We start from the raw sequence: 22,160 nt of genomic DNA on the forward strand, positions 1-22,160 counted from the left end.
TTAATTAGATCATGCATCACAGCTGTTAATAGTATTGGGTTTATTCATCTCATGTTTTTGGAAAAGTAAAAGGCGAGTCCATTTTCTCTCACATAAATGTAGCTTTAATCACATACTGCAACAAGATGCCATCAATGCCAAGTAGTAATCGCTCTCATAAGGCAAATAGTATCCATAGTTTTGCAAATGAAGTTCTGCATTTGAAGTCCTGCACAACAGTTAATATTTACAGTGTGTGTGTGTGTGTGTACCACATCTTTTTCATATTGATTTTATTCATAGACTGAGTTTTGATATTAGTCATCTTTCATATAACTTTGCAGTGACACTAGTTAGATTTGGCAGATGATGGCTCCAACAGCTGTCATTTTCATGTGTTTATGTTATGTACAGCCATTTCACTGAGTTTGTTCTTTGTGCTAAAGAATGTTGCAGTTGCCCTGTGCTTCAGCTAACATACCATACAGTACTTACTCTTTGGGAACTTTACCATGCATCCTGACATCAAAGGGGCAGAGTGTACTTCCTATGTCACTGTTTGGATAATTCTGGTGGTTTGTGATTTTGTTATGTGTGTCATTCTCAGTGTTAACCCTTGTGACACAGCAAAGTCTAGTTGAACCTTAGTTGTTTTACTGGATTGGTAGCTAAAACAAATCATGATGCCATGTCAAATGTCAAAAATGTGCCGCTGCCTTACAAAAACTTCAGCACATACAGGATGAAATAGCTTTTGATGTGGAAATATTGTATCATTTAGCTATAAAGACCAAGTGGTAACTGATTTCTGTGATTATCAGTGCAGCATGTCCATGCCACCAAAATGACATCAATGAAAGTAGTGTGTGTTTGCCCCTTTGATGCTAGTCCATCTTTAAACTGTCATTTTATCAGATCTCCAAGTGCACTGCTTGAAAACAGGGTAATTGCAACATCTATGAGCCAGTAGAACTAGAAAAGTGGTTGTTTATCACCCTGCAAGACAACAATAAAAGAGCCAAAAAAGAAAATATGTAATAAGCTCACATAATCAAAAGAAAGATCTGGGCTGGTATTGTTATCAAAGTGATAACTGTTCTTTTACCAATATTCAGAAAAAAAAAATACTGCGATAGGGAACAACACTACAGGTTATGCTGGGACTGCTAATAATGATTAAAAAACACTGATCTGAAAACTTTACCAGCATGCTGCATCCATTCCATTGTAGCGTTAGTTTGATATCATTATACTATAGATCATGTAAAATTTTGAATCATTTTAAATTTTCCACCTAGATTCATTATCATCTATTGTAACAAAGTTGTAACCATAGGTTACTGTGACACTGATTATTTAGCAGGACAAGGAGGATGAGGGCGCTGTTGTAGTGCCTGATGATGATGTGCCAGAGGACAGTGACAGAATTCCAGAAGGTTATCATGTGACTAAAACATACACTACTGAGGAGGTTCCTGAATATGTTGAGGGAGAGGTACATTTCTTCAATGTTTTTAAAGCTTTATTTTCACAAAATCCATTTTAAGAATACTGAAGCTGTCCTTCACTTTGCCTTTTATACCATAGTTTATTTTGAAGGAAGAGAAGCATATGAAATGAACCCACAAACAAAGACTGATTTCTTTTTTAAAACACTTTATTTGTTTTTATTTGTACCAAGGAGGAACAATACATCATCAGTTCATAGGTTGTAAAGCGGTAGAAAGCATATAGCAAGTTATTGGCTGGAATTTTTACCAGCCAACCCAATACTTTGTAACTTTCTTCAGACATTGCAAAATTCTATCTTTATAGTACTCTTGCATTGGAGTTTTTCAAACATTACAGGCATCTGTGTGTAGCTGTATGGGACTGAAGGGTACAAATTTAACACACATTTGAACCAATAGGCTGAACTTGCAGCATCAGTCACTGTAATGGGCAGTGTATGAGGCCAAGCTTTCCTGCTTGACCAAGTTTCTACTGGTAGATTTGTACTCTACAGAGCAGCAACCCAATAGTATTTTATATGGTGCTTTAGGTGACAAGGGGTTATTGGCGTCTTTTAGTTGACACAGGTTTTTTATTGTTATCTGTAGCCTGGAACACACATAATAGTCACCAAGAAAACAACTGTTGTCACCTCTGTGTCAGGTACAGATGATCCAGACCAAGTGGACTATGTCCAGCCAGTACCACAGGTGATGATTCTGACCCCCCCCCTCCCCCCAATCTAAACCCCCACTTAACAGTTGCATCCAAGACACGCACTTTGATGCAGCATGCTTGCTCCAGGGACATTCAATTGTGTCTACCACTAATCTTTGGTGTGCAATGCACATATTGAAATCAGTAAATGTTATTCTGCAAAGATCTATAAGTATTGCTACTGTCACCGAGTCTACTTTATGCTGTCGCAAATGCTTATCTCAATTGTAATCATGTATGAAGTGCACATATTGTGTATTAATTTGATGCATTATGTTATTAAACAGCTTTTATGCATTGCCTAAAAGTCACATAAATGTGGTTATTTTGCTTTACAGTTATCTTCTCTACAACTTTCTGAAAACAGCCACCTCTAAAAGCAGTTTAATATAAAACGGAAACTGACCATTTCTCGGTGAAATGCCAGACAAGGCAATGTATGACAGTCTCAGTGGTTGCTATCATCTTCCATAGTCCTAATTTACATGTTGCAGAACTCACTAAAGATGGAGTTTGAGTGATTCTCAAACAGACCCTCTCATTGGCCAGGAGACTGTCACATGACCCCTTCAGAAATGGTCAGATGGCATGCTTTAATACTTAAAATATGTGCTTTGTTATCTAATCTAACCTCAGCAGCCTGATGATGAGCAAAAAGAGGAGGATGTAGTTGAGGAGGTGGAGGAGGAGCCGGAAGAAGTGGCTCCTGTAGATGAGCCTGTACAGGTGATGCGCAACAAAAAAACTAACTGATCCACTAGCGTAGAGCTATCTATGAACACTTTGCTCTGCCACTAACTGCAAAGCTCTGTGCCCTATGAACTTTGAACTTTGAACCCTAAGCCTCTTCACTGAATATTTATTTGCAGTTGCATGTTTTTAAAAACACATTGAAATTATTTTTACCAGTATCTCATTTAACTATTCTGTATGACTTCAGTCACTTTGCTATTATAAATCAACTTTAGAGACTGTTATATTGATGAAATTTTTAGTATTCAGTTATTAAACAGTCATTAGATATATTGTTATGAGATTTGCCCATCAATTTACAAACTTAGTGTAAGAACGCTCTCTCTGTGTCTGCAATTAGTATACATGCCTTGTCAAAGCTTCACTGCTGTAGCATTGATGGGCCTGTAGCTGCAAGTCAAAAGCTAGTTCTTGTTCTAATTTTCAAAGCATGTTGAAACCTCCATTATTCAGTTGGTCAACAGTGTGTATACAAGTAACATGGATTGTTGACAGTTGAAATGTGTTCTGGACCGGAATTCACTTGTCAACAATAACAGTGCAGTCCACACATCTACAGATAGAGATGACAAACTGAATACTGTGTATCTAAACATGCTTTTAGGAGTAGAACAAGAAACTGTTGTTGACATAAAAACAAAAATATTGAAAAAATCACCAAGTTAAAGCTACCGACCTTTGAAAGATTTAAGAAAGCAACAAAAATAATCAAAATGAAAATGGAGAATGTATCTCTTGATAAATTTCTTGACTAAATGTTTTTACACTTGTAAACTTTTGTCACATCAACTTCTGATTGACAAAGTGCCTTTTGAAGTATTTTCAGTTTTATTGGATCTATTACAAGTTTTCCATTCAGCAGAAAGCAAACGTTTTGTGGCATGTGTTTATCTGTATGAGTTCACAGCCAAGACAAGGCACATTTAATGATTGCTAGTAGACGTTAGTTCATGTATCTTTTAATTTGACTTTACATATTACTGTGACTGAAGTAAACGTAATGTAAAGGAAATAAAAATGTCCTGATTTAATTCTTGCATTTTTCAAATCACATTTATTGTTGTTTCTCTGATAAGTTGAAGAAATCAAAGCAAAAAACACAACATTGAACAAAATATAGAGCTCCTGTAGCAGTAGATTAGAAGTTGTTTTTCCTACCAACTTACTGTCTTTTTGATATGCATGCTAGCAAAACCACTCTCTAGTCTTTATACGCATTATGAATGTAAGTTTATGTTGACTGTATTTGATCATTTTTCTACAAAACATATCCAGTATAATGTACTAACTTGCATCATATATCCTGGATGTAGTGGAAACAATCATAACTATCAATAATTTATGCCTTCCTGCACTTGCTGCCATTTCTATGCCATGATTTTATGCATTTCTGAGTCATAATGGATTTTTTACCATCCAAGAATACAATAGCTTTCCGTTACTAGTCTTCAGGGAACATGTTCAGACCATCGTGCCACTCAAAAATTTCCTGAGTCAAAGTATTTGTTCACATTTGTACACTAAAGAAATCAACATTTTTCCAACCAATGATCAGAGCAGCCCAGTTTCTATGGATACCATACAAATTCACAAATTTAGAAAAAGCATGGCAGTCCAACATGGTCCCATTACTATCAAGCAAACTTTGAAAGCTATTGCATTCTGGGATTGATAAGCATTACAGGTGTTCAGTATCTGCTATGGTGTGTAACTGTAACCACAGACTGTGCTGTAACTCAAACCATAAGGGTGTACCCCGTATTTAAACAAGGGTCAAAGGTTATTAACAGCGGTGTAAAGGTACTTTACAGCTTAATCATCACTAACTTACTGCTTTTCTTCATAGCTTTTTACTTTCACACAGCATATCTGCTTTGTAGCCAAGACAAGACATCTAAGTACTAATACTTTGAAGCTGAACCATCCCTGAACCCCCATGACACCTCAAGACTCATGCATGTTACTTATATGAAAGGTTGCCCTCTTGGGTTTATTGCATGTGCTCATAGTTACACTTTGCCATTTTCAGGCCGATGCTGAAGACGAGGAAATGGTTGCCACGCCGTCTTTTGATGTGGCGCCTGTGGTGAAAACAGCTGCCTTGAAATACCAGCCAGGAGAAGACGATGACACAACGGCTACAACAGATGTCCCCATTGTGCACACGGAGTCCAAAACGATCACGTACGAGTCAAACGAAACCAATGAAGAGCCCGAACCGATCGACCCCGGCCAGCTCCAAAGTGCACAAACCATCACCAGTGAGACACATACCACAACTACAACCACACATATAACAAAGGTATCAACATATGATATTGTATCATTTGAAAAACTATCTTACTCTTCTCCCTCGTCCATGTGTGTTGTCTTGACTGTGTAGAAGACAGTTCAAATATTACAGTGTGCAGTGTCCTGATATACATCTGTGCGATTTAGTTTCAACATGTACATATGTGATTGATTCTGTATTTGAAATACAACCTCTGTGACTTTGCATTCATGAAAGAAATGTGACACTCTTTATTTTGACTTCTGAAAACCACTTCAGGGAGGTTCATATTTGTTATTATCGATATCATTACTGGATGCATTGAAAAAGAGAAGTTAAAAGATTTTAATCTAGTATGTACATGTAGCTGCAGATTTAGCTGCTTTCTTATTTATTGACATGACTACATTGAAAATGATAAGCTTCTGTATTCTGTATAGTCAGTTTGAAAATGTACATTATGTCAGAGAAAATGATAACCTAAACCATGGTTATTGTGGACAAACTATTAAAGTGTGATCATTTTCTTTGATGAACAGACTGTCAAAGGTGGTGTGTCTGAAACGCGTGTTGAAAAGAAGATTGTTATTCAGGGTGATGCCAACATTGACCATGATCAAGTAAGTACTGTTTAGATTTTATACCTCATGTCAGATTCTGCAGAGTTTTGCTGAAGTTTGGTTACATGGTATAAGTTTTTGGAACCCCTGTACCATTTCTGTTGTGCCGTGATAGGACTGCATTAAAATACCAAGCAGAACCACAGTAACATGTAAAAGTTAACTGTGTACTGCCTCAGAGGTTGAATGTGCCTCACAGACAGATATTTTGGCTCTCAAATTTTTACGATATTTTTCTGGTCTGCTGCTAGTGTGGACACATATTGAAGTCTGTGCAGTTACAGTAATTTTTATCATCTTGATTTTGTTAAAATCAGAAGTTTAATTTTTCCCCATGGACTTGATGCAAGATACAGCGGCAATTTTCAAATTTCAAATATCTGTGTAAAGTTTAGGTGATTTTACTGTTATCCCAAATCTGTCACTGTGACCCCTGATTTTAATTCATTAGTTGGAAAGAGATTTGGTTAAAGTTTTCCAGGGGAAAATGTTTAATATTTTCTGTTCAGAGGTAACTACTACCTTAAAAAAAACATTTTAATGTGAAATGCTGTCATCAAGAATACTGTGAGGTTAATTTAAGAAACACTTGAGATCTTCATCTGTGTTGAACTAAAATAAAGAGACTTATAGTTTGGCTTATCCTGCCTCTTTTGGCCTTAAAAAGATGAACCATACATCAGATTGTGTGATCGTAATGATAGTAGTTATAGAAAAGTGAACAAGACTTTTAACCTAGTTGTGATGAGTATTTGTGCAATGCCAGTGTGTAAAGTTTCATCTAAATTAACATGCCCTTCGAAGTGTTCAAAATGTATTCTATGTCAGGTAAAACTTTACATGCAGTCATCTGTACAACACAACAAAGTCATTCTCAGATAATCATTCCTTGATTTGTTAAAGATGGTATGTGATTATAATTTTAGTACAAGTCAGTGTCTTGCATGAAAGGTATCAGCAAAAGTATTGGAGTAAAAATTATAAAAATAGCCTTTTGTGATGCTACAAGGCAGCAAAAGGGAAAGTCTTTCATTCTGGGAAATGTAGTAGTAGGGTTTTTTATTTCAATCTTCCATTCTAAGTATTAAAAGGCCAGTTACTCTTGACTTTTGATGATCTTTTTTCACCATTTTTGTTGTTAATGTCAGCCATAATTTCTTCTACTGCCCACAGCATGTTGAGATACACAGTATTCAGCTTGTCAACTCAACCTGTACATGTGTAGACTGCATTGTTATCGTTGACAAGTGAAGTCTGGTCCAGACTAGAATTCAAATGTAAACAATAAAAATGTATTTCACACATATAGACGCTATGTTGAGGGCTACATAGTGGATAATGCAACAAACATGCTTCTGGGAGTTGAAGAAGAAATTGCAATTGATGTAAAAAAATGAAAGTAATGATAAAAATCATCAAAAGTATAGAGTTACTGGCCCTTTGAATAGTTTCATTCAACAGTTTGCATTATCACATTTTGTGTCTAAAAATGTGAAAACTAATACAATTACAGGCCTTGGCTGACGCGATAAAAGAAGCAACAGCACTCAACCCTGACATGACTGTCACAAAAGTTGTCGTTCACAAAGAAGGTGATGAAGTTGTTGAAGAAGTTTCACAAGACCATGTACAAGAAAATGGAGAAAATTAAGACCCACGCCAGCCTCTTAGAATAGTGAGTATGACGAGTCGTTTCACTGCTTGCAATGTTTTCACCATTCCTATCCTGGCATACCTTGTCAAAAGTGCATTACAACAAAGTCACTGTTGTTGGTGCTGTTTCGTGTCATCAAAAAATCAACTATTAACTCAAAACATGAAAGTAGTTTACGCATGATATGAGAATGCAGACATTTCCTGGTTGTGAGAGCTAATTGTTCTCCACAAGGGGACTTTGAGGGGTAGACCATCCCCCTTTTTTCAAACAGTCTATTCATATGTTAATAATTACACAAAAAAATATATTTTCACAGCAAATGATTATGCTAATTAATATGCTAATTATACAGTTATGTAAATTTGACCCTAAGATTTTCCAAGCTGTGGAGAACACTGAAGCTAGTGTCAGTTCATTCACCATGTGTTTCTGTTAGATACTGGAAATTATGCCATTGACTTTCTCATCATCTCTGTCTATGGATAAATCTCACCAGCCACTCTTATAGTACATTTTGTGGCTCTCACCAATATCATCAATATCTCAGAGATTGAACACCTGAGAATAAGTCATGTTCATAGACACATGCTTTGACCCAGTGAGTCCTTTGTTTTGTGAAAGCAGTGCTCAAACAAGGACCAAATACAGAGCCACAAAATGGAAAAACCATGAATGATAGAAAATTCTAGTAGATCAACAGTAACTTTTCTGCCCGATAAAAGTGGAATTTAATAATTATTGAATAGAAAGCATGGAAATATACAATTTCTAATCATCTTCTTTAATATCAACATCTAAACATTGTCTTTTTTCCTTTCTCTTTCAGATAGTATTTAGACTCGCACTTCATAATTGAAAAGGATTTTTTATCTTTACCACACACAGTGATAATGTACCATTCATTGGCTTATGTAGACAAATATATCGCATATTTCCCTAGGTTGTACCTAATCATTTATACTAACCAATCATGAGAAAACGGCAAAGCAACAAGAACTGCATTATCAAAGTCAAAGAAAAACCAAGCAAGGCATTTCAAAAGAATGTAGATACAAGCCCAGCTTATATGCTATAAATGCGTATGTGTGTGTCAGTGGACTTGCAACATCAAAAGCCAAATAAACAGGAAAGTTTATGAATAGATTTGTTTGTGTGAGTGTGTGAGCAGACAGAGAAACCCAATGACATATACAGAACAAGAACAAAGTTATTCATTTGTATACGGCATTTTTACTGTTGAAAATGTCCTTTCGTAACGCCACAGGATGTAGACAGCTTGTCCAGTACTTTCATCTGTACTACCCAGGGGGTGTTGTTTCTGTGCATATTATTATAAGCTCAAAGGGGTTTTTAAAAAAGTACACCAATTGAAAAAAGATTTGTTGTAGTAAAGTGATATTTGGGTTCGGGAGTATAGTTTTGGTGAGTTTTTGGAACATTAAAAGATTCATACTTAGTGGTTAAATTGATATAACTGAGAAATGGTGACAAGATATGTTTGACTTCAATTTTCCTGTAGTCTTAAATGAGGCTTTAGTCATTAAATTGTGAATAACTCTGCCCCTGGTAATGTGTGGCATTAGAAAATATCATGTCAGTTCCTAAAAATTTCTCTCTAAGAGAAATTGCGCAGATTTTCTCTCTTTATTTGTTTACATTGCATTTTGAAAGACTCATATTTTCATAGATCTTAATGTTTCATTTTTCATTAGCAGCTGACCAACCAACCATCCCTTTCTACAGAGTGGAACGATCCACATTATGTTTGAGATCTTCCATTCTGGAGAAAGGTAGGGTGTAGCTGTTTGCATTACAATTCTGAACCCCGGCATTGTTTTATTTTATTCTCAAGTGGTAGTTTCTTTTTGTTGTTATTTAAACTAAAACAAAACTTGAAAGGAAGCCATGTTGACACTTTTAAGGGTCCTAAGTTGGCTTTTGTCTATTTTTTCCTTCTGTTTTTTATTTGACGATTGTAACTGAATAAAATTGTTGGAGTCCAAAAGAGACTTCCCTAGCATGTATATGTGATAATATTGACTATTAGGCTGTATATGTATTCTTATTTCCATGTGTGTTTAGCTAATCTTCATTTGCTTGTTGTAACAAAATTCATGCATTATTTTGTACCATAATTGATATATTAGAAAATATGCATATTAATGAATAGTTTGCTGAACGTTAAATGAAGCTGACAATTCCAAATAATTACCCCTGTCAGATCATTCATTTAATAATGATTGTCATCAAAGTGGATTTCATCATCGTCACTTTTGTTTTTATCCTTTTTTTGTTAGTTTTGTACAAGCATACAGAATGGTTCAATATTTTGATACATGTAATTCAATCATTTCAATGGCTTGCCGACTGTTTAAAAAACTTATGTTTACCAGACATCTAAGAAACTCGAATTTGATGTTTTGAAATTCACTGCAGTGGGACTAAACATTTTTGATTGAATGGACTGATTGTTTTGTTTATGTTTTTTAATTTTTTCTTTTTTTGGTAGCCCTACGACTGCCTAATATCACTCCATAGGGCTGATATAATGTCACCAAGGTTTCAATAGTTGTATAGTGTGTGTAGAATTTATCGTTCAACGTAAAGAATTGGCAGTGAATTTACAGTTTTCCAAGATTCTGACAGAAAAAAGTTTTGGCATTGATATAATAGTGGTAGTTATGAAAAAAGATAAAAAAAGCACACACCTTATGTCTTATTGTTGATTCATAGCACAGTGTAGATTTATAGCCTAGTTGCAATGGAAACAGAATGCTTGCATCACAAAAATTGTATTATTGATAAATGTCTTTTTGCTGCTTGCCTGGCTTAGAGTCCAGTCACAATTCCTGCCTGCAGCGCCCTCTATGGTAGCTTTTTACTTTACTGAAGTGTAATCCAATCAAAGCAACGACACTGGCAGCACATCGGAATATCCAGAATAATTGGTTGGTGGGCAGGAATTGTGTTCAAGTGTGGTTTATTGCCTGAGCTCAGTTAGAGAACACTCAATTTCATACAATTAATCCAAAGAATTTCAGAAATTTCTGTGTCAATCGTTGCCTTAATTTCAGTATCGTAGCTCCATGGTGGAAGTTTGTTCACAAGTGTACTTTGAAACTGAAGTCCACAGATTTTAAGTGTCACTGATCAATATACATGGATTCAGATCTATACAAACCAATTTATTGTTAATGTTCATATTGCACGATTGTTTTTCTATCATGTCAGATCATTGTATGATCGCTACACGTTGACCTGTATATTTTCAGTGCAGTTTGATAGCCCCACTTGAAAGAACCAAGTCTAATTTGTACAATCAATATGTAGATTATGACACTACTGACATTGATACATGTTAGGAGTGCCAGCTGTATAGCTGTTCCAGGCTAGCCTGAGGAGTGTGGAGGATCAAGAACAACTGCTGCCCTCAACGCCAGCATCACAGGGACTTGTTACTGGGTGTTTAATTCCAAGTAAACATGTATTTTGTAGTATGAAAGTTGAATGCTTAATCATTACTGCTATAATGTATTCTGTAATCAGTGAATGGAGGAATAAAGGCAATTTTTTCTCATTTTAAAACTTGTGTGGTTATTCGTCAGAGAAATACATGAATGTATGGATATACACTATCTGCGCTGCATATCATGGATCAATTGAACCATTGACTTGTCATTTTCATGACCTCTGCATGACCTTTTCTTTCTTAGCCCTGATAACAATAGCTAATTTTTCTGTTTATTATTATTTCTATGCCATTCAACATACAAAATGGATTTATGCCTGTTTCTATTAAGCAGGTTTAACATCAGTGTTGTACTGTGTTCGAAATATTGAGCTGTACTTCTCCGATGCAGAGTGAATGTCAATATGGTTCAGTGGTACAGGGCCTTGCACGCCCATACTAACTTGGTGCAGATAGATTAGGCCAATGTACACACTGTTTGGACACAGAGCGCATATTCTGACTTTGGCTTAATATGCTAAATCATTGTGATTTTGTCATTTTGAACTTGTTCTAAAATGTTTTGATGAAATTGAAATAAATTACTGAAAGCATGAAAGTCCCAAAATTAAGATGCATATAAATTGCTGTACATGTTGCTCCACAGCTCTAGTGTGAAAAAAAGATTCTAAACAGCCGCATGAGACAAGAATGAATGGAAGAACTGTCCTGAAATAATGGGTAGGATGACTTGGAATAAATTACTGATAAAGTACAACCCAGGCACTGTGCATATACTGAGAAACTGGTGCATGGTGAGGCAAAACTGGGATGTTCAATGCACTTTTTGACAAGAAATCGATTTAAACCCCAGCAGTATGAATAATAATGATAACAAAAGGATTTCAGGACACCCCGGGATGAAATTGTCATTTTCATTCAACACAATTCAAAACTAGTGGTGCAGAATAGGCAATTTATACCAGATGACTATACCTGCAAACTCCGAAATATTGAATAGTGAAATAGACTTTGGAATATTGAAAAAATACTCACAGATATTCTGGCTTCCTCTCTCGTTACACATCCTGCTACAAATGTGGTTTCTCTCATCGTACAGTGGAACGCTATCTTACAACAATTGGACCAGCATGCACCAGTAAAGAACAGGACTATTACACCAAAGGCTACATGGTACCATGGTACTCTGATGAACTTCGTTCAGTTAGACAAATAAAGCGACACTTTGAAAAGAAATACGTCACAAGGACGGACAAATATACAGACATCGATGTAAAGAGTACCACCTAATATAGAGAAGACAAAACCCAGTTGTCATCGTAACAGGTTTGCAGATGTGACCAATGGCAATTGTTCGGAAGTGGATGAATTATTATTAGGGGCCAAGCCGACCGGCTGGGACCCTATTGTTATTGCTCAAGTTCTACTGACTTCCTCTTCTTCTTCTTCTGCCGTTTCTTTGCTCACCTAGATCTCTCGAACGGCTGAACAAAAACTTCTCAAACTTGCAGGGCTAATAGGAGCCAATTAGTACTCGTGCACCTGACCCTTGAAATTTTGATTGGTCACGTGACATGGCGGCCATATTGGATTTTCGAAAACCTAAAGATGGCTTCTTCAAAAGACCTAGGGGTCTAGTCGATTTGAAATTTTTTGTATAGCAAGCATGACCTGAGGTCTTTGGAATTTGCAAATAAAATCGCATGCGGTCACGTGACCTTGGCCGCCATATTGGATATTCTAAAATACTCATTTAATCTTTAAAAATCTTCTTCTCCAGAACCAAAACACCGATTGAGCTCAAATTTTACTCATGTCATCCTTACAGTGATCTCTTTCAAGTTTGCAAAAAGCATTTCGATCGGTCACGTGGTTTGGCCGCCATATTGGATTTTGTAAAATCACAATTTAATCTTTAAAAATCTTCTCCTCCAGAACCAAGACACCGATAAGCTCAAATTTTACTCATGTCATCCTTACAGTGATCTCTTTCAAGTTTGCAAAAAGCATTTCGATCGGTCACGTGGTTTGGCCGCCATATTGGATTTTGTAAAATCACAATTTAATCTTTAAAAATCTTCTTCTCCAGAACCGATTCACCGATTGAACTAAAATTTTACATCTATCATCTAAAGTGTGATCTCTTTCAAGTTTGCAAAAGGCGTTTGGATCGGTCACGTGGTTGGACCGCCATATTGGATTTTGCAAAAAATCGTTATTTAATCTTTAAAATATTCTTCTCCAGAACCAAAACACCGATTGAGCTCAAATTTTACTCATGTCATCCTTACAGTGATCTCTTTCAAGTTTGCAAAAAAACATTTCGATCGGTCACGTGGTTTCGCCGCCATATTGGATTTTGTGAAATCACATTTAATCTTTAAAAATCTTCTTCTCCAGAACCGATTTACCGATTGAACTAAAATTTTACATCTATCATCTAAAGTGTGATCTCTTTCAACTTTGCGAAAGGCGTTTGGATCGGTCACTCGGTTTGGCCGCCATATTGGATTTTGCGAAAATCGTAATTTCATCTTTAAAAATCTTCTTCTGTAGAACAAACATACCGAATCGACAGAAATTGTACATGCATCATCTATAGTGTTTCTCTTTCAAGTTTGTGAAAGGCATTTGGATAGGTCACCTGGTTTGCCGCCATACTGAATTTTTCAAAAATCGTAATTTACTCTTAAAAATCGTCTACTCCAGAACAAACACACAGATTCAATTGAAATGTTATGTATATCATCTAAAGTGTGATCTCTTTCAAGTTTGCGAAAGGCGTTTGGATCGGTCACATGGTTTGGCTGCCGTATATGGTTTTGCAAACTTGTAATTTAATCTTTAAAAAACATTCTCCTCCAGAACCAATACACAGATTGAACTAAATTGTACACTCATAATACCTAGTGGTAGTTCTTTTTAATTTCCGAAAGGCGTTTGGGTCAGTCAGAAGGTTTGTTCGCCGTATTGGATATAGCGAAAATCGCAATTTAATCATTAAAAATCTTCTTCTCAAAAACCAACACACAGATTCAACTGACATTTTACTTATGTCTTTCTTAGTACGAGCACTTTCAAGTTTGCGAAGAGGCATTTGGATCGGTTAAGTCGCCTCATGTTCATAAGGCAGCAGTTTAAAACCTCGTCAGTCAGAAGATCGATCAGTGATGTATGTTATATTGTACACTTGAAAGTTAAAGACGGCACAACAGACTGCAATGCCCGCTGTCAAAGTCAGCTAGCAGTCACACGAACCCTAATCTCGGCCCCTTGTGTAAGGCAACTTTGACGGCCAGCTTTTGTACGCCAGGTGACGTTGTCAAGTATACCGCCACGGAAGTACTTAGAGGAGTGTGCCACTAGCTTTAAGGGGTGGCCGACTGGTGTGATTGACTGAATAAGAGTGGGACAAGGTCCCGCCAGGGCACAATTACTGGGGTCTACGCACAGCTGATATGTGAGTGTCAAGGATCATAAATTAAGCTATTCGGGTAATTTTATTGTAGGTGTCTGAATGCACGCTCACTTATCCATCACGAATAAAAAAGAAAGATACATGACATTGCAAGGTGTGGTGTTTTGTTATGATTATCTATCAGACATGCATGGAGTGGCCCTTGTGCGTTATGTAACTGAGAGCATGTAGCTGATTAAAGATTAAACAAGACCACATGAAGCCCAGTGTGTTTATGTCGTAAAAATCGCTGATACACATCTGTTAAAACAACACCTTGTTTTATGAAGTTCTGTAGCTTGATTGTATTTCACTGTAATTGCTTTCTGCCATTGCACGCCCGGTCTGTGAAATTGCCGAAATATACCCGATATTTATCAGCGATTTGGGGACTCTAATATCGATACTAGACGATACTAGAATTACTTGCCCTGTGCCTCGGTACGACGGATCTGTGAAATCTGTGATATTTACACGATATTTATCGGCGATTTGGGGACTCTAATATCGACACTAGACGATAGTAGAATGACTTGCCCTGTGCTTCGGTACGCCAGATCTGTGAAATCGCCGATATTACTCCATGGTTATAGGCAATTTAGGGACTCTATATCGATAGTAGACGACACTAGAATGACTTGCCCTGTGCCTCGGCACGCAAGGTTTGTGAAATCGCCAATATTTACCAGATATTTATCAGTGATTTGGGGACTCTAATATCGACACTAGACGATACTAGATTCTGTTTTCACCACCTAATAGATCTAGCCGAGCCAATCTATCTTCGATATTGTATAGTCTATTAGCCGTAACTATCGGATATCATACAAAAGTGCAATGTCGCTGTGTCCTCCCCCTAACAGCCGGTGATAGACCAGTGCGAGAACGCCCCCCAGAGGGCACACAGTCCATGTAGCCGACAATGAGATGCAAATGATATGCGGTTACAGTCTCCTCTACTAACTTTCCGCTGGTTGCTCACTTTCTACTATTTTTATAGTATTTTATACAAAGGCACAGACTTATTCTACCTGCAACTTAAAACTGATAGTGATTTTGTAGCTCATTCTTTACTTTTTTCCATAGTTTTTGGTAGCCGGTAACAGACACTTCGTGTTCGTGTCGGCTACATGGACGATCTGCCCACCAGAGTTGTCGACAACATAACAAGTTTTACCAAAGGCGGCAGCCAAGGAAACACGAAATCATAAGAAAACTTCTTGATGACAACGTATCAGTGCAACGGGTGTCGATCATTCCGATGTGATCGCTGACCCACCAAACGGGTTGGAGTCACTGAACTTTTTCGAAGAGGCTGTTCAAGTTACGGATAAGTTTGGAAATCCGTGTTTGGCTGTAGGTGCCTGTGTGATTATGGATAATTGCGGTTTCCACCACGCGTGATATATTGAACAAAATCTCCAACGACTATTGCGCAAAGTCTATTGTGAATTTGCAAAGTTAGGTCACGTCAAAAGCATACGGCTTTTTTTACAACGAAGAGCAAGTAAGGCACTCCTGAACGGCGAAATGTATATTGCTGCAAACAAGCAAATATCCCTACTGACTTTAGAAACTTGTGTGAATTGGCTTCCTTAATGATGAATTCGCAAGAATTTTCAGTGTACTGTGACGTGATATCGTAAACAGGTTTTCAGAGAAGGCGCTCGGCTCATCTGCCGAGTCGACGTATGTCGTGCAAATGCGCAAGTCTTGTCGCGATATTTGAGCATTTAACTTGATCGTCAGTGAAACAAAAAGATGTTATTCCATATCAAAACATTATGTGTTTTATATTGTAGGGTTCTGTTTGCGTAATAGACATGAACATTTGGATTTATGATCCGTGATTTCCGTGATCCGTGGCATGATTCAAGCTGGCCGTGAATACGCACTGACGTTTTTGGTCATGACCCCTGACCCAAGTGTCATCGATACGCTGTGCGCTGTCCGAGCATCGCTTGCCAAATTCATGGAGCTTGAAAATTTGCTCTACCTGTATGGGGGCACTTGAAAATTAATTGGTCCTTTTATGTTTTACATTTTCCGATTCCAAGTTTTTTGTAGGTAATTTAATGAAAAATGAATACCATCTTTATGTCATTCAAATGTTGTAATGTTAGTAATAATTTAACAGAATCTACAACCATTTTGTCACATTCCATGACTTTTATCTTGACAAAAATCTAAACATTGTGATTGTCGTAAAAAAATCAGACTTGAGCCTAGTAACAGGGCACAAGCTCCTACCGTTGATGATTTTTGCAATACTTCTATGCAATATATCAACTACAGTTTCTTGCTGTCTCCCTACAGCATGCTCAAACACACAATGTTCAGTTTCTCGACAAAGCCAGTATATATAAATATGTATTAGGTGATAGTTTAATTAGAGTTCAGACTGACAGTCAGTTGTCAGCATTGATGCATGGTACACATACACTGGCTGTGCAAGCAAGCTGAACACTGGACAGTTCAACATACTGTAGAGAGTAGAACACGAACGCAGTTGTATAAACTGAACATAAATATTGTCAAATTATCAAAGATAATACCGCTACTGCCTATGGGCAACTGTCACTATCAGATACTGCCCTGTTACTGGTACAGTAGTGTCACTGTTACTGCATACGTGAGCAGTGACAGAGAGAGCTCTGACTCTGATGTACATGGTAGTTGAAGAATAGTGTCTGTCAAATGACGCTCATGACAGTGAAACATTATACCTAAACAAGATCAGGCCAGAAAGCAATACAAGGAATAACGCATGGAAACATTTTTGAATTCTGGCATATGAGAATAATCAAATATTACAAACAAAAGATGGAGTCACCATGCTTGATTTTCTAAATTTTCACATTCTTGTCATAAAATTATACAAAAGTAAAACTTTGAACACTAAAGATGAAATGAAAAAATATATGACTAAATGGAATTACAACAAATTTGCAATTATTACACTCAAAATTTCAGAGATGAATACATTAATTTGATGCAATATTTCAGCCTTCCAGTATTGTCAATTTTGAGTAGCATCTAATTCATATATGTCTTGTACTTTTGAAAGACATTTTTGGTAGCTCACCGTGCTCAGTTTCAGACTCCACATTTGATTTTGCGAAAATCGCAATTTATCTCTCAAATCTTATTCTCCAGAACCACAACACTGATGGCAATGAAATTCCACTTTTGTCATTCTTAGTGAGAGCTCTTTCAAGTTTGTGACAGGCAATTTGATCGGTCACGTGGTTTTGCCGCCATATTGTATTTGCATAAAACATACGATTACAATTGAAACAGACAGTAAATATGAGATGATGTACAAAATTCTTCTTTACAAGGACTTGACTGATTTCAAGCTGAAATTTTGCACATATTAAAATCACTGCACGAACTGGAAACCACGTTAATCGCTTGGGCCCCGCCAACGCTGCTTGCAGCTTTAATTATTATTATTATTATTATTCTTTATAATAATGTTGAGAATGTTGACTACAGAAGAGCCGAGTGTTCTACCATCATGTGGATCAAATCACGTACTAGCTGAAAAAATAACTGAATACTTTGAAAAGTCTTATCTTAGGAAAGAATTTGATAATCTTGACTTCTGTATCTATGTCAGTCATTCACACAGAAATAGAGTAAATGAGACACTACAAAAAGTCTCTGTGATGTTTCTCCTGAAACGGTCATCAAAGCAGTTACGGAATCACCAAATAAACATCGTCCCCTAGACCCCATACCAACCGGGATACTTATGTCAGGAATCGCTGAACTTACTGCAATAATTGCTATTATTATCAACACCTCATCTGTGAGTTACTGGTCTTTTGCCAGGCCGTTAAAGACATCCCAGATCACATAGATCATGAAAGATACGAAACTATCTGGACTCAAGTTACTTTACGTTTTGTAAAAACTGTAGACCCATATCTAACTCAGCTTCATCAACATCTACAAGAAAAAAGCCTCTACACAAAAATGCAATCAGCATGTCGGAAGCACCACAGAACAGAAACCTCAAATAATCGCGTGCGCAACGATATCCAGCATGCCATTGACGAACCGGAGCAGTTTGTTCTGGTATTACTCGATATAACGACCGCTTTTGATTTGACTGATCATCACAGATAGCAATTGTTTTTGAATTGCTGGCACGATCCTCGCTTGTTTCCAATCATATCTAAACCATCGCCTGCAGTATATAAAAATAGGAAATGCCAAATGATCAACCCTTTATCTTAAATTTTGAGTTCCACAAGTATCGGTCCTAAGACCAATCCTATTCACGATGTATGTTGCACCATACAATTGCAAGGTCTCATTCCGAGCACGGTGTCAATTATATGTTATATTCCGAGGATTCGTAACTCTGCCTGACTATGAACAAATCCCAGCATACTTCAACAGTCTACACCAATATAATATTTAAAGCCTTATCACTCCGCTCAATGATATTACCATTGTCTTGGGATCGGGATGTGAATGTTGACCACTGTCAACTCTCTATATCCTAATATTCCTCATCCAAATTACACCTCAAAACCTTATACATTACTAACCCCATACCTACTCAAGTCACAAAATAAGACCGAATTTTCTCTCACTCTTAGAGACTTTTAATATCATCCACAGACAGTATTGATCATGTAAAGAGATATCATGGAAAAGTGACAGTAAATCCCGTAAAATAATCTAAATTTTCATTCACTCTCGCATCTTGCATACTGTACAGCACGACTAAGAGCTAGTTTTCGTGGTCCGATGTCTGATACTTCTGACAATTTCATATATTTTAACAAATAAAAAACTTTCATACTTATTCACTACATGTCCTGTTAATCATCTCAGGAACAGCATGCTTGTGTAGACAAAAACGATGTCAAGAGTACTACCAGCAGTACCAACCTGCCAAACTGTCTAGGGGCGCTCTCAGCGTACGCTCAACTGTAATCCAACGCCTTGAATGATTCAAAAATTGCCTGAGCATCCATTTCCCAAGGCAAGACTCCAATACTTAACAGAAATATAATCTTTTTTTATCGATTATTAATACTTTCCAGCAATAGGGCGCCCCAGACTCGACCTGCAAATGGCAGGTTGCAAATGCAAAGAGCCTATTTTAGCCCCCCCCCCCCCCTGTCAAAGGGGTACCGTACCGGAAATAAAACAAAATCACATGATCTTAGACAAAATATATACTTTGAGCCCAACACACTGAACGCCTACACGGTATTAACTTACCCAGAAATGAACACGCATTTTACAACACATACTTCCATGGTTGGGTAGGAGATTTCATCCTGCCTGATCGTCAACAAGAGTTCAAATGTTAATCAAACCGAAAGGACATCAAGTATATAATATTGTTTGTCAAACAACCCAACAGCATGACCAGGTGGCTCTTGTAAGAGCGGACAACACGGCTACAACAACACAAAAGCTCAGTAGAGGTCACATTCAACAAGCCATGCCATGAAGAGCAGAGTGACTTACCACCAATCTATACACAAAAAATTTTACAGACTCATTTGTAAAACTTAATTGTCTAACTCAAGGCGTATTTTAAGCTCATAGCACGTTGCCAATATCCGGAACTCAACAGCTTGAGACGTCACAATTACACGTAATAGGCATTTCAACAAAATGTCCAAAAAATTACTTCACACTAGCTGCTCACATTTGACAGTTGCCCAAATGGCACTCTGATACAGCAACAGATTGCTGACCCTTGCCACAATAAGAAATATGTAGTGCTAACAAATTAACATTTTCATAGTTATGCATTTTCAAAATCTCGATACACAGATGCCTACTTCAAAGATCAGGTGTAAAATTAGCACTAACTATACATTTGCTCCCAAATTTCTATATCGAGGTGCCCCTTAAATGTTTACACTCCATCACAAAGTGAAAACACAATACCACGAAATTTTACTGTTGGGCACACAACGGTATCCTTGAAGTATACATTAAATAGACAGGTTACCACAAATTGTCTCTCTGACACAAAGTTTGACACGATTGCTACTAAGACAAGGTTGCCAGGTGCCCTCCGTAGCCAGGTGCCCGCAGTTGGTATTCTGACACAGCAAATCTACATTTGCCACCAAGTCGACTTTACCAGGTGCCCGCAATTGGCACTCAAGGTATCCTCCATAGCCAGGTGCCCGCAGTTGGCACTCTGACATAGCAAATCTACACTTACCTCGAACTAAGCTGTACCCCTGACCGTGTGCCCACAATTAATACTCTAACAAGATATTACTCTTTCATCTCAGTAGGCTATCGCATGCCAACACATCAGCAATAAACTTTACCGCCAGGGAAAAACTATACCGTCAAATTTTACACAAGTAAATCATGTCTAGCGACACTTGAAGGAGCCCCCACAATAGACTCCTTGTGAGTGATATATGCAACATAGAATGCATCTTTTCTGTAGACACTGTCGGTAAATGTAAAATTAGCTTACCAGGAAAGGGTAAACCGTACCATTCCATGAGAGTCATCCCTGTAACAGCAATGGAAACTGTAGTTGCAGCACTGGGAGTTCCTGGCGGGTCAACAGGTGGCTGAACTGTCACAGTAAACGAAACAGGAAGAGCAATTTGAACTAAAAAGTGGTGTTTCTCCCGCTATTACAAGTGTGAGAGGCTACTATGGAGCCATTGACCTGCACGAAAGTGGCATTGGTAGCAGAAACACTAGGGCCTCTAGCGACATGTACAGCGGGACGTATAGTCTCCATAGTCCTGACACCTGCAGCTTGGCCAAGGGAAGACAACTACTTACCATCTGCCTCTGAGTGTATATCTCATCCTCATGAATATTCATTATATGGCGTAATAATTTCACTGCCTGCTAAGGCTTTAAATAAAAAAAATACATAAATCTTGTCACATAAACAGCACCTGCAGGTCTGCATAAATTGCCATTCGAAAGACTGGACAGATTGGGAAGTATCTAGACAATGCTAGTAGTGCAAGATTTATCCATACCTTGATTATACCGAGAGATTTAGATTACTATAATGCTATACTTTATTGACTTTGAGTGACCAAACCTCTTACGCATGCAAAACATGGACAATATATAATTAATATAATATAGGACTTGTTACAAGAACTAGGAAACATGAACACATATCACCAATACTATGTGATCTCCATTGGGTTCCCATGAGGCAATGTATCATTTACAAAATATCATTTTTAACTGAGTCTTGGAAAGCCTTACACGGACTGTGTCCTTCTCGTACCAATGAATTCATTGCACTCCGCAATCCAATACTTACGCACTCTTCGTTTAGATTCCCAACTGTCTCTTTCCGTTCCACATGTGACAACTTCAACCCATTGAGTCTAAACTTTTTCTGTCGCTGCCCCAAATATTTGGAATTGCCTTCTACACGTCAGATTTAACAAATTCGATTGTTTCATTTAAACGCAGACTTAAAAAAACACTTATTTTCTCAGTCCTTCATGTAAAGGTTTATCATCAGATGGCGTTTGAAGCTGCTGGTCTATTTTTTACCGTCATTTCTTTTTGTATTTTCGTGTCTATTTGTGCTTTGTGACGTTTTTGGGTTTTTTAAGGTTCAATGCGTCACTTTTAATGTATAAATTTTTACGTTTTTATCGTTTAAATACAACGCATTGAGACTGTTTGTATAATGCGTTTTATAAATATTATTGTCAACTCCAATACTCATTTCTGATATAAAAAACAGAGCACTACCCAAC

General features: G+C 37.3%; 1 protein-coding gene across 50 annotated transcripts in view; it reads left to right on the forward strand.

The window, feature by feature from the left end:
- The window catches only part of LOC139132834 (protein 4.1-like), a 75,682-nt gene extending 64,608 nt beyond the window's left edge, over positions 1-11,074 (forward strand). For 11 of the 50 annotated variants that reach the window (XM_070699103.1, XM_070699117.1, XM_070699113.1 and 8 more), the window contains 7 exons: positions 1,343-1,474; positions 2,079-2,180; positions 2,824-2,913; positions 4,970-5,242; positions 5,752-5,832; positions 7,346-7,507; positions 8,316-11,074. In XM_070699103.1, the coding sequence (XP_070555204.1) occupies positions 1,343-1,474; positions 2,079-2,180; positions 2,824-2,913; positions 4,970-5,242; positions 5,752-5,832; positions 7,346-7,483 (816 nt within the window). In that variant the 3' untranslated portion in view covers positions 7,484-7,507; positions 8,316-11,074. Of the gene's footprint in view, positions 1-1,339; positions 1,475-2,078; positions 2,181-2,823; positions 2,914-4,969; positions 5,243-5,751; positions 5,833-7,345; positions 7,508-8,315 lie in introns of all 50 variants that reach the window. The other 39 variants (XM_070699102.1, XM_070699112.1, XM_070699129.1 and 36 more) reach the window with 6 other exon arrangements.
- Positions 11,075-22,160: the final 11,086 nt, after the last annotated feature.

Source organism: Ptychodera flava, chromosome 5, assembly GCF_041260155.1.
Source record: "Ptychodera flava strain L36383 chromosome 5, AS_Pfla_20210202, whole genome shotgun sequence".
Taxonomy (NCBI): domain Eukaryota; kingdom Metazoa; phylum Hemichordata; class Enteropneusta; family Ptychoderidae; genus Ptychodera; species Ptychodera flava.